At 42.3% G+C, this 13,557-nt stretch overlaps 1 protein-coding gene across 1 annotated transcript; it reads right to left on the bottom strand.

Annotated features, from left to right (window-relative positions):
• Positions 1 to 1,870: 1,870 nt before the first annotated feature.
• Positions 1,871 to 6,737, bottom strand: LOC122078644 (single-stranded DNA-binding protein, mitochondrial). Its single transcript, XM_042644728.1, has 4 exons — positions 6,329 to 6,737; positions 5,992 to 6,218; positions 3,516 to 3,616; positions 1,871 to 2,217 (listed from the first exon to the last, which is right to left on the bottom strand). Exons 1-4 carry the CDS (start codon positions 6,584 to 6,586, stop codon positions 2,135 to 2,137), a joined length of 669 nt encoding a protein of 222 aa, XP_042500662.1. The 5' UTR covers positions 6,587 to 6,737; the 3' UTR covers positions 1,871 to 2,134.
• Positions 6,738 to 13,557: the final 6,820 nt, after the last annotated feature.

Here is a 13,557-nt window from a genome sequence, read left to right as displayed (position 1 = left end):
CATTCCATTTTGCATTGTTTTAGGTTTTCGTTTTTATGTTTTATACAATGGTATTACTCTCTTCTTTAGAAAATGGACTGAGGAAGCGGTTGGTCATCACCAATCTTTAAAACATCCATTATTCCATTAATACCATAGTCGTTTCCTCCCTTTTCTATGATATCCCTTGGTACAAAGAGAAAGATGGGTTTGGAAGGGAAATTTGTGTCTCAACCGTAGAATTAGAGTGGGACATGTCACAAATAGATAAAAAATTAGTAATAATTGGTGGATGAAGAATTGGAGACTGAGTCAAATCCTATGCAATGGCTGCTGAAAGCGGAGAGATTTATTGGATGCAAAAATCCCAAAACCAAAATATAGGAGTGTAAGCTTGGCCTTGTTAGCCCAAACCCTCCATGGCCTGCCCTAAGCCTAAACAGGACCTGTGCTTAGATTTATGGCCTTAAGGGCAAGTTGGGATTGAAAAACTCTGACCCAGACCCTGGTTGAGTCCTTGGGCTGAGCCTAGCCCACCCGGCCAGCCCGACCCTAATTTAATTCCAGATTTTTTTTTTCCTTTGATATATGGAATATGCAACTTATTTTTTCATAAAGCAAAATATTAATTAAGAAACCCTGAGGAACTAATCTTAGTTGCAGAGAAACTCTATGTAATACTCTCTTATATCCTTTCCCCAAAACCCGTTAGGCCGCCGCAAGTTGCAACCTTCCCCATTTCTCCAATCTCCCTCTTCCTGGTTCTCTACCCATGGCCAATCAGGTCTCAGGGATGGGCTAGGGTTTCGCCTCTACCTATATATTCAGCATTATGGTAGGAATAAAAAGACTATAACAGGGTGACTAAACAAAATTTCCACAAAAATAGAATTCAATTATAGGAGATTCTCAAGGCAGGGTCTATCTATGTCATGCTAAAATAGGGTTATATCAAAGCTATATTCAAATATTTAGGCTTCAGAACCCAATATACATGCTCAAATAGAACCCAAGGAACCCCACATCTATTCCCCCCGCTGAATACCTACTGGCATTGTAGATGTTCTGCATGGCCGGGAGGAGATAAGACTTAATGAAGTGATGTCATTCACTCGTCTCCCTTGGACTATAGAATACCTAGTATTGTACTCCGGTTTACAACATTGGTTTACAGTTTACAGGTTTATCTTTCGGAGAGGAGTTTAGATTCAGCTACTAATATTAAGGTAATAAGTAGAATATTATGTAGAAAAGCTCCTTTCTATCTTCCCTTTTTAACAAAAATTCTTCAGAAAAATATACAATGCATTACTAGAAAATTTGACAGCCTAGTCTCCGACTCTTGTTGTGGTTACCTAGGATTGTTTGTTAAGAAATGGCATTTGGGATTGGTTGTTCATTTTGAATTGGAAAAGTCCTGCAGGATATTCTGATCAGCATTGTAACTTTAATTTCACTCTGTTGATGTTACGGAGAAAGGGTGGGGCAGGGGCAGATGCCGGAAAGAAGCTGCGAGAGTGGGGTGGCACCGGAGGGGATTGTCGAAGAAAAGAGGAGGAAAGCAGGGTTAACAGGGGTTAATGAAAGGTAAAAGTTAGCTTTTCTGTATTAAGGGGGAAACAAAAAGAGTACGAGAATCCAAGTAGACATAGGATCAGTACTCAGTAGAGGGGACTGTTTGAAATTTCTACTTCTTGGCTGCAGATTCAAATCATTTTCAATTCTCAACTCATTTAAGTAAATCTTCTAACATATTCAGGAGTAAATTGGTTTCACATAAAAAATAATAAAAAAAAACATTTAAGACTAAGGGCTTCATCTATTCCACCTTTTAAGTCCCCACAATGTATGGATTCTGTTGATAATCCTATCTTAAACTTGATTCCCAAAGCAAAAAAAGATTCTTCCCATCTCCTCTTCTCTTTACTCCAAAGTAGAAATAGATGCAGAACATCAAAAAAGGCAGAAGAGTACACAATGAATTTTGTGGTCTTTTTGTGAAGGTATTCAAACAAATAATGTGTACAAAGGATTGCTGCGTGCAGCTACTTTTGGAAACTCTTTGAGATCTGGCTTAATGCAAGAGTCTTTGCATTTGTGGTACTTAGCCCTCAATAGTGACGAATCAATGTCAAAGAATTTTCCAACGTTCATTTTAGTAGTAGCCCACACCTCTCAAGTCCTCCATTTGTGTTGGTTCCTTGTCATCTCCATCTTTACTGAGAAATACAACACGACCTATAAATGATGCACCAAGAAAAGCAATTAGAACTCGAGCAAACTACTTTTATTTATTTATAACTTTTATCTAATGCTTTGCAACACTGAGAAGTAAACTACTTTCACCATACCACTCCATCTACACAAAAACACAAGCCTCCCTTAATGACACAATGAGAAATCCAAACAGTTTGTTGAGATGATATAAGAAATCCAAACAACAGTTTGTTGAGATAATATAAGAAATCCAAACTACAGTTTGTCAAGGCTCATCCCAATACTTATGATTTGCAAGAAGCTTGCAGAAGAACATTCATAAAATCTGATCAGGATTCCAAGCTGAGGGTGATGAAGTTGATGGACTTCATGGTACCCTAAATGTAAAACTGGTTAACAGTAAAGGACCATAGACCCTGCAATGTGTTTCTGAATAATGTCCTCCACATAGTAGCTATTGGTTCCATTGCAGCAGCCGTTAAGCATTAGTTTCCAGGTCATTGTAGTTTTCAACTATTATGTACTATTTCCACTTTTCCAATCAAATATAAATGACCTTATCCATATTTTCAGAATAATTAAATATTCACAACCAAGGAGAAAAGTTCCAAGAATATTACATTTTACATTTTTTTCAAAACCTTGACTAGTTCCCAAACTTCTAGTCTACCACATTCAACAAAGGAATTTAATATATATATATATATATATATATAATAGTAGAGTGAGTGCCAGTAATATAGTTAAAATAAGGGAAAAAACAAGAAAAGTAAGAGCTCTCCAAATACAGAAGATATACCATACAGTGTTTGGTTCCCTGCTAAATTAGTTAGTTAACGTCATGTTAGTCATCAAGCTTAGGCCATACAGCATTTTTTTCTCATTACTACTTCCCAAGTCACTTTTAAGTCTTTAACATGGGCATGAAGATTGAAGCTCTCTCAATCTTATCCCCTGATATGAGACAGTCAAGACCTTTGAAATTGATGTAGCATGCTCATCTAGGTGGCTAAGCCACCCCTTTGAATTCCGCACAACAGCACAACCATGTAACAACTCAACTATAACTAGAAGGAACTTCAGAGATTTTAGTTATAACAACAATTTAATACATTCATTTTCAGCGAACATGCCTCCATCCCGTGAATCAGCAAAAGGAGCTTCAGAGCATACAAAATGTTAACATGCAAAAATGAAAAATAGCAAAGTCGATAACTAGCAATTTCAGAACAACCCGGATATTCAATTAAAACTTAAGTCACAACTCATTCAACACGGGGAAACAAAAGAGTGGAAGTTGAAGAGACCCAAGGATATACCATCTCTACGAATTGCAATCTCTCTAAGACGCCTAACGAGACCTGTTATTGGATCACTAAATATTTTGGTCTCCAAATTCCCCTCGACATATAAGATAGACCTGCAAGATTGAGAATGTGAGTTGAGATGGGGTTCGTCTGCCTCAAAAGCCAGAATCAAATAGTCTAAATCATGAGCAAAAAAATGGAATCATGTGTTTCACAATCATTAGTGTAAGTCAAGGAAACATGCTGAACTATCCGAGTAAGCAAAGTAGCAAATATAAGAAGCCTTATCTTTCACACCGATAAAGCCCCTAACAGTCATCCTTGCCAAATAGCCAGATCCATGTGAAATTAGATCAAGTCATATTGAAGCATATTAATTAAGGGAAGCCATAAGTTTAATCATTCACATAAAATCTAAACTCTATGGGCAAGATAAACTGTATACATGAGGATAGAGATTGATGAGAAGCACTAACAAGAACCTAATTCAAATAATTAATGTAACTGATTGTATTTTCCACCTCAGAATCTTGACATTCATTCACTTATTTGATGGTTTGGTCATATGATGCAGATTAATCACCAAAATAGGCTTGTTTTATTAGGAATAAGCCTAGGGTTGGGTTCCATACATGTTGGGCCTTTGATCCCATGTGTTTTGAGTGTAATAGTTTATTTTTATGGGTCTAAAAGAGGGGCTCTAAGGATGCATACTGGATTACTTGTTAGTTTCCATTTTCATTAATTTCCTTTTTAGTTGGGTTTGATTTGAGTTATATTTGTTTACTTAGGAGTCAAGTTATAAATTGAGTCAAGTCATTAGTAGTTAGTTTCATTTTTCAACTAGTTTCTAATTTCAGTTTTTAGTAACTATTGTATTAGGAGAATATTTGGTTTTCTTTTTGAGGAACCTTCTATTTTGTAATGCCCTCCCCCATCAACATTATAAATAAGAAGAGGAGGCTCCTAAGCCAAGAACGATTTTATGAATGAAAAAACAATGTTGTTGTTGCTCTTTTGAGTTTGCTTTGTGCGTGATCAAAGTGGTGGTCTTGTGTTTGATCAAGGCTAAAGGAATTGGTGTTTGATCCAATTGACTCTTTGCGGTGTGAAGCCCAAGAGGTTCCTCTTCAAGTGTTCCTTTTCTCTTTCAAAGTCTTCTTTTCAAAGGTTTGTTATTGTTCAAACAAATCAGGTACTCAAACTCTACTTCTACCCATAATTTTTCCCTAGAGTTACAATCGGTTCTCTGTCCACTGAAGCACTTCTGGCAATTGGTTTGAGCCCTAATTCTGGTTGATCATCCCTTCCCACCTGGGTAAGACTCAACCCAATTATTGGCTGATTCTGACCATCCAATTGTGAGTTATCTAAAATCTTCATATTTTCGTCTTTTAGTGATCTGTGCTTGAGTAATTCTGCCTTGTTGATTTTTTCTGTTGAGTTATTTTATGGTTGCTTGGGTGTTCTTTGATTAAAAGTTCCTGTAGTTGAGACTTGGTTAGACTCCCCATCCTAGTCCTAATTACCATAGTTCAAATGAGAAAACCACTTAACTGAGTAGCAAGGCAAAATATCTTTATAAAAAAACCACAGGAACATAGCAAAAATAAAAATAAAAAAGATGGGGACCAAGTTGAAACACAAGTAGATGCAAAGTTCCAGAAACAGTTTATATACTGTGGATAGTAGCCATCGCTGTCTTCAGTCTATGAGGAGGAGTTTGAGTCAACTGACTTCCAAGCATTAATGCCCTTTCTGTTTGATATACTTGCCAGTAGATGTTTCACTGAGATAAAATTCAGTCAGCATGAAATAAGTATAGAATAGCATTATTGAGCCTTAATTGTGACATGGGTACAACAAGTTAATAAAATATGTAGACTGGCAATCCCAAAGAAGATTCACATTTCCACCACAAAGTAGTAGTGATAAGGCTTCATGAAGTTGTGCATGCTTAGCATGGATATGAAAAGGCTATTCTCCACAATAAACCCATGTTCCACCGAAACAATTGAGGTCACAAACTAGAAGAAACCTCCCCACGTAGTCTTAGCTACAGTACAAATTTTGAATCCTAAAATGATCAGCGTGACCTTCCTTGGAGCTTACCAGCTTTCACAAAATGATGGTTAATCGGAAAACAAAATAAAATCCACAAGACAGTATTACTGCATAAATTTGACATTCAATTTGTTCAACACAAAGTTAGGCAAATCCATTTGCATCATTGGCATAGGGACCTTCGTTAAAACAAAAGAAACATAGTCTACATTATAACTGGAATTAGATCAAGAATGAAGAGGCGTTTCATTTGCTCTTTCCTCGGCTTTAATTTACCTGTCAGAATAAATCATGCAGAAGAGAAACCCATAATCATATCACATAGGTTTCAATCCAAAAATTACAGAACTCCATCACTAACGATTCAACGAAATGAACACAGCAAGCAAATCAAAGAACACAAACGATGCTTCAGAGTTCTCACCCGGGTTTGACTTGCTTCATGGCAAGCCCTCCCAATCTCTCTGGGTACACTGCAACTCGATGCCATTGAACAGCGCACCTATTAGCATACTCTCTGGGCTCTTCGTTATCAAACGGCCTCCGGTTGTTTCGAATCCCACCAGTCCCGAGCGAAAACAGTGTCACAGGCCTACCGCTCCTCAATCGCTTCTGAATTGGATGCTGCCCAACTTGCCCAATCAAAATCGCCTGCGCAACAAAAAAGGGATACCAAGTCACCAACCATCAATAAGGGGAAAAAAAAAATTTTAATTTACCTTGACAAGAGAGAGAAACCCTAATAGTTTTGATGAATGCACCTTGTAGACACCAACATCCAAGCCGTTCTCTAGTGGCCTTTGAAAGAATCGTTTCTGGTGTTGGTTTGAGTTCGTTGGGGAAGATGAGGTTGATGACGATGCTGAGCTCCCGTCCTGACTAATACTGGAATCGTCATCGTCAAGATCTTCGTTGGAGGTGATATTTGTACAGAATTTCATGGAGCTCTTGGGGGATCTTTTGGCGGAGATAAGAGAAAGAGAGAATCTTCTTGATAAAGAACCCATGGATGAAGCCATTGACGATGGCTTTGCTATACTTCGTTTCTGCTTTAGCTTGAAGGCTTAAACCCTCAAATGAGGCTGGCAAAGGCAAAACCCTGCGAACTGTTTTCGAGGTCGGAAAATCCGACTCGCTCCGTGGCGAGCCGAGCAAGGTGGATCGCAAGCTTTTGAAACGGATGCGACTTGGATGGATATGATTCACTTTAAATCTATTTGTCTCGGATGTCTTAAAGCCCTTATCAAGGGTAATTTATAACGCACCCTTAGAAAATGCTAGTATTATAAGAATACCCCTTATTTAATACCAAATTATATTCAGGTCTTTTACCGTCAATCTCTGTTACAAGAATGTACCTCAAATGCTGACATTTACTTAAGTCTAAACGAGTTCTAAACGTGTCACTCTAAAATTCTTTTTTTAAATGGGTTGAAAGCCTAGAATTGTTCCATTTGAACATTAAAACCACAGTAGTTTTACACAAAAAATCATTATAATAAAAGGTAATGCAAATCTTTAATAAAAAAGAGAAATAATATGAAATTATGATTGTTCTTTAATAAAAGGGTCAGGCTTGGTTGGGTTACAACGAGTCGGTTCGGTTGGGACCCGATGGGCTACCTACCTACTCCATGAACGCCGGCTTAATAAATGTGTCAGGCTCCAAGTCGGCCCATAAACATACCGAGATTAGTTGGGCCTCCCGATAGGCTCAAAATTAACATCCATGTTTAGAACCGTGGTATAACAATCGATGTCAGGCTTGATCCCATCCAATTTCATCTGGTTCAACACATCCAAAGCACCACATCGGCGCCGTTGCCATCGCCTGTAGATGTCGCATGTCCCTATCGCCTATCACCTTATCACCAACTCACCTTTGTAGAAGATGGTTAATAGCTCATTCAGTTGATACGTTAGGTTTTCACTACTCCAATCTCTTTTCAATTTGGGGGAAAATGGTTTGAGAAGAAACATAGGGGTAGACTAGGTATTTGAATTATAGTTGAATTACGAAATGCAAAAATCGTCTTTTACAATTCAAAACTAACACCACACTAATAACGTCATATGACAAGGGAGGTGGATGTAATTTCCAAAAACACAGAGGGAGTAATAAGAGCAAAGTACAAGGGAAAGGGTAAATTACTTTTATTTTTATATGTATTATCTATTTATGAATAATTTGTTATAATAATAGACTATGGGTTATAAACAATAACCATTTGGGTACTGATGAGGCAAAATATGTCTCCTTCCTCAGCATGGCTGAAGCGTGTATGCAAACCTGAACAGGGCTGACCCACTACCTCAGCCCTCCATCAGACCGTGCTGTCACCTCGGCCCTCCATCAAGCCATGCTGCCACCTCGGCCCTCCATCAGGCCGTGCTACCAGTTCCCTCGGCTCGACCAATCTGTCACCTCGGCTCGGCACAGTCAAGTAATGCACCTAGAATCGTGTGCACATACTCCTACATTCAAGGGACGTGATCCCTGATCATGGGGGCAAGACTCTATCCACTACACGTCATCAGAGGCGTCCACCCCTCTCACGATTTGCACATCCGAGATCAATGGAGAATATTCCCAAAATATGCCCTAGAACCCGAAATATTCCCAGAATCACAGTGCCACTCCCCTCAAAGACTCTATGCCTAAACTGGACTCTCCACAAACGCCCCTCCTTGTCTCTCCATCAGCAGCCTATAAATACCAAGGTAAGCCTCCATCATGGGAGATCGATCAATCACTTCTTTCACTGAAAAAACTCTCTTGAGCATCTGTTGTGGAAAGATCTGACTTAAGCATCAGAGAGTCCCCCGTCGGGTCAGCCCAGTTCTCCCCTGTCATCTCTTCTGTGCAGGTCGACCAAAGCACCAGGAACTACAGGGAAGATCTGGTCAATTTTTGCCACATCAGATTGGCGTCATCCGTGGGAACAATTACAAAAAATTACCTTGGACCAATGCAATTAAGGAGTGAGAAGGTCGTTTCTTCTACGACAACACGAGTAAAATTCACCCGCGAGTTACCACTTGGATGTCCCCATTCACCACCAATGGCAGAGCAGGAGAATGTCCCTGCAGAGACCCCTCCACAAGGACCCTGGCAAACTAGGCATGATGCGCAAGTTGCCCAAGGAGAGGGGGATCAATGCGAGCAGAACCCTCAGCTATCTCGCCTTGTCCCATCATCTCGGGTAACTCACCCAAACATGGAAGAGCAGATGCAGAGCCTGCAGCTATAGGTGTTAGCAACAAACGTACTGGTGTGGAACTTTATACGTTAGTTCGGCTCGGCACTTCTAGTGCCACGGACTAGTTCAGGTAAGCCGCCTAGGCCTGTTCCGGGCAGACAAATCAACGATGAATCTCCTGACAACAGTGTCACCCCTCAATCAACAGCAAGGAGGGGGTCATCCAGAACGTCAAGCATTGTTCACTCGGTACCACCCCTCTCTCCTACCGAGGGGCACAGGCAAGGTCCCGTTCCTGCCAAGAACGAAAGAGCTCGTTATTCCATGCGTCACCGAAGTCCAAAGACATATGTTGCCCATAGATCTCCACCCCGGGTAGGAAGACGCCATTTGTCACCTCAAAGACTCACTAGAGGCGTGCGTCCGCACAGAGAATAACCTCAAGATCAACCCTATGGGGGTCAGACCTCGCCCATCAGGCCGACCAATGGTGCACCACGGCAAGGCCAGGATCGGCCTGGTGGTCACTAAGGCCGAGGAAGAAGTCCCATAAGAGGCGAAAGGGCAGCTGAGGTGAGAAGGGACGACCTGGAGAGCCACATCCAGCGCCTCACTGAGCAAGTAGAAGGAATGCAGAGGCAAAGGCACCCGACCGACATAACTATAACTCCGGCCCATAATGCACTATCCGACGAACTAATAGATGCCGAGCTACCTCTAAAATTTGTGATACCCGTCTTTAATGGATATGACGGCACCACAGATCCCTATGATCATCTGTTGTACTACAGCTCGGCCATGACGGTTCATGGTAGGTCAGATGTCATTCTCTGTCGAGCCTTCGCAGCCTCGTTAAAAGGAGCTGCACTGGTATGGATGTCGAACTTGCGGCCACGGTCCATCTGCAGCTATGAAGAGCTGATAAGAGCATTCCTCATACGTTTCCAAGTAAGTATGAAGCATAAGCAAACTACACAAAAAGTGATGAACATGAGGCAAGGAGCGAGAGAGACTATAAGAGAGTTCCTTGCCTGATTCACCAAGGCGACACTGGAGGTAAAAAACATACTGAAAGGAGTAGTGTATAGCACGTTGTGCAATGGGGTAATGCACCCTGATCTGGTATAGTCTCTGGCCCTTGACTTGCCAGAAACAATGCCTGAGCTGTTAAGACGATGCAATCAATACGCCAACATGGAGGAAATCCTGGTTGCCAGAGGGATAGGTGATCAGTCGGAGAAGGAGAAGAAAAGTACTCTGAGACCTAGGGACGATTCTCACGAGCCGAAGAAGAACAGAACAGATCGGCCACTTGACATAGCTAAACTTGACCGATATGAACTTGATCGTTCCCGAACAAACCTGCTCTTAGAGATCTAAGATCATAAGTAATTTTCACTGGCCCAGGCCAATGACAGCTAAACCGGAGGAGAGGAACCTCAACTGGTATTGTCGATACCACCAAGACCATGGACATGACATTAAAAACTGCAAGTCTCTGAAAAGGGAAATTGATGAGGTCATCAAGGCTGGATGCCTCAACAAGTATTTGAAGCAGAAATATGGTGGGAACTGGCCCGAGCTGAGGAGAGATGATGCCAGGCCGAGTCGAGATAGGGCCGAGCAATCTAAGGAACAAGCCACGGACCGAGCTGATGCTTACGATAACCAACTCGTGGGTCCAGTAATTCTAACAATCATAGGCGGACCCACAGTAGAATTAGTTAGAAAAATCCAAAGCCCACATGCAGTTCATATGCATCACGGAACAGCCTGTCAAAGCCCTCAGAATGGATCCACTCATTACGTTCTCTGACAGAGATCTGGAAGAGTTGAACTGGCTTCACAACGACGCTATCGTAGTTCAATTAGTGGTGGCAAACCACCCCTTCCACAGGGTCCTAGTGGACACAGGAGCCTCCGTTGACCTCATGTCCTATGAAGCCTTCACAAAACAAGGGCTTGGCACTGGGACCCTAAAGCCTGCTCCAGGACCCTTGTACGGATTTTCAGGCACACCAACAGAGCTGGAAGGAGTTATAGACTTTCCCATAACCATCGGACAGGGAGCTCAAACAGCCACTACCATGGTTTCTTTTATAGTTGCCAAGATCGCCTCACCCTACAACGCAATCCTTGGCTAACCTGGTCTCAATGGCCTTGGGGCGATTGTGTCCACTAAGCACATGAAAGTCAAATTCCCCACCAGCAATGGAGTAGGTGAATGCAAGTCCAGCCAGAAGGAATCTTGGGAATGCTATACAAACTTTATAAAATCTGTCAAGAAACTATGCTCGGGCCTAGCATGTACGAAAGAAATTGTTGATTGCCGAGATGAAGGTCTCCTGACTCGAGCCAAGCCAGTAGAACAGCTGCTTACTATCCCAATCACTGAGGCTAGTAGACACTTTTATCAGTATATTGCATTGAAATCCCATCGATTGGGTGTTAGTCTTATAGATTTTATATTATCCGCACCTTAGCTTCCATATCTCAGTTATTCAATTTTATTCATGGAGCGGATTAGATTCTATTTAGAAGCAATGTATTTGTCCCAAGTGCATACCACACATCAATATACTATGAAGCTTCTCCCAAATATCTGGCTCTTCTAAGGAAATAAAGACCTTAACAACTAAAGCATAAATACAAGCTACAACTCGGTAGCATCTAAGATCGAGCTACAACTCGGCATCATCTAAGACCGAGGTACAAGCTCGGCAACATCTAAGACCGTGCTCAAGCTCAGCACTATCAAGACCAGACCCTAGTTTGGCAACTCAAGCCCTTACCCATTAAGGCATGCAAGCCCGATCCCCGGCTCGGCACCTCAAGCCCTTACTCATTAAGGCATGTAAGCTCGAGCCCCGGCTCGGCACCTCAAGCCCTTATTAAGGCATGCAAGCCCGAGCCCCGGCTCGGCACATCAAGTCCTTACGCACTAAGACATTCAAGCCCGAGCTCTGGATCGGTACATCAAGCCCTTATGCATTAAGGCATTCAAGCCCAAGCCCCAGATCGGCACCTCAAGCCCTTACGCATTAAGGCACGTAAGCCAGAGCACGACTTAACACCTCAAGCCCTTACGCATTAAGGTACGCAAGCTCGAGCCCCAGCTAGGCACATCAAGCCCTTATGCATTAAGACATTCAAGCCCGAGCCCCAGCTCGACACCATAACCCCTTATGCACTAAGTGTAATACCCTACTTCTTAAACCCGGTCGGATTACACGGTTGATCCGGTTTAACTATGCAGGACCTGAACCGGAGAGAGTTAGAGCGGGCTCCTTATGGACTATGATAGGAAGGGTGACCTTAAACACCGGCTGGCCCGACAAGTCCGAGCCAGTGCCAGAAGAGACGGGAATACCCAAGCCGTGTACGTGCAGCTATCATAAGGCCATGTACGGATAAAGCAGGTATTGTAGCCGTATATTAAGGTGTATATGTATATTACATCGTATGCCAAGGGTGGGGTTCGTGCCGAGGCCCGAACTCTATCAAAGTTCCAAGTTTTGGCCCTCAGGTGGGCGGACAGGTGGGCGCACCCACCCACCTGAGTGACCCATCCATGTGAACTATTTAGTTATTTAAGAAGTATATATATAGCATTTATGACTTTCTTTTATTTTCATTTATGACACTCGTACGTTGGTGAGGATAGTAAAGAGGAGAGAGAAAAGAAAGGGGAGAAGAAGGGAAGAGAAGGTAGAGGAAGAAGAGAAGGATTTCAGCGGTGTCGAAGCTTGATCTTCCCATTCCGGCGCCGGAAGAGTGATCTTCAACTCTAGATATACATTTAGAAGTAAGCAAAGTTGGGTTCCTTGAACATTCACCATACCCAAGCATAAACCCTTGATTCGAGTAGGGTTTCTTGAGATTTTGTAAATACCCTTTGAAATGATAAATCTAAGGTTTAATAGATGATTTATGTGTTGATCTTGAAGGATTTGAATGGGTATTGACAAGGTTGGAGAAGCATTGTGGGTTTGAAGTGATTTTGAGGATTTGAAGGTGTTCTTGAGCAAAGAAGGTAAGATGGTTTCCCATCACTTGAATCTAACCTAGATCTAGGTTAGAACCACCCTATAAGACATTGAAAGTGTGAAGAATGAGTTGGGAAAAATCCCATTTGAATCCCCAAAGAATTGATGAAGTTGGGAAGAAACAACAGTTTTCCCCCCAAGACCGATGGGTAGGACCGGTGGGCCATCTGGCCCGCCTGTGAGCACCCGCCTGAGGGGGCAAAGCCTTCGGGCATAAGCGGTGGACTAGACCGACGGGTTAACCGGCGGGCCACCCTGCCCGTCGGTCTTAGCAGACCCCCTGGCCCAATCGATGGGCCAGACCGACGGGCCAATCGGTGGGTCACCCTGCCCACCGGTCCAAACCGGTGGGCCAGATAGGTTGGCTATCTGACCCACCTGTTGGGCCCCGAATGTGATTCTTGCATCCGATTGGACCCAAATCGGACGTGTGACATCCTTTTAGGATTCTAAACATGATCGTGTCATTGGATCGTGTTAATTTTGATTCCAAAATGGTGAAGTACTAACTCCGCTCAATTATGTTAGGTTCACCAAATCCTACGCTTCTCGCATTGGATCTCACCCGTACCTAGCGGGAATCCTTGTACACTACAGGTAAGTGGGGAGAGGACGTTTGGCCTTGTTTCAAGGCATTGTTTGGCATTCATCTAAATGTATCTAGTATAGTCATGCCATCATGAATATGATATGTAGATTAGTCATCCTCACATTGTATTGCATGTGTGCTATTTTACTTTCTAA

Source organism: Macadamia integrifolia, chromosome 5 (genome assembly GCF_013358625.1).
Source record: "Macadamia integrifolia cultivar HAES 741 chromosome 5, SCU_Mint_v3, whole genome shotgun sequence".
NCBI classification, from domain to species: domain Eukaryota; kingdom Viridiplantae; phylum Streptophyta; class Magnoliopsida; order Proteales; family Proteaceae; genus Macadamia; species Macadamia integrifolia.
The sequence above is the reverse complement of the archived record's forward strand: the minus strand, read 5'-3'. Positions and strand labels throughout refer to the sequence as shown.

Coding starts and splice junctions, on each gene's coding strand:
- LOC122078644 (XM_042644728.1), bottom strand. CDS start 6,586: ATGGCTTCATCCATGGGTTCTTTATCAAGAAGATTCTCTCTTTCTCTT. Junction 6,219..6,328: donor TGGATGTTGGTGTCTACAAG/GTGCATTCATCA, acceptor TTTGTTGCGCAG/GCGATTTTGATTGGGCAAGT. Junction 3,617..5,991: donor ATGAAGCAAGTCAAACCCGG/GTGAGAACTCTG, acceptor TCAATCTTGCAG/GTCTATCTTATATGTCGAGG.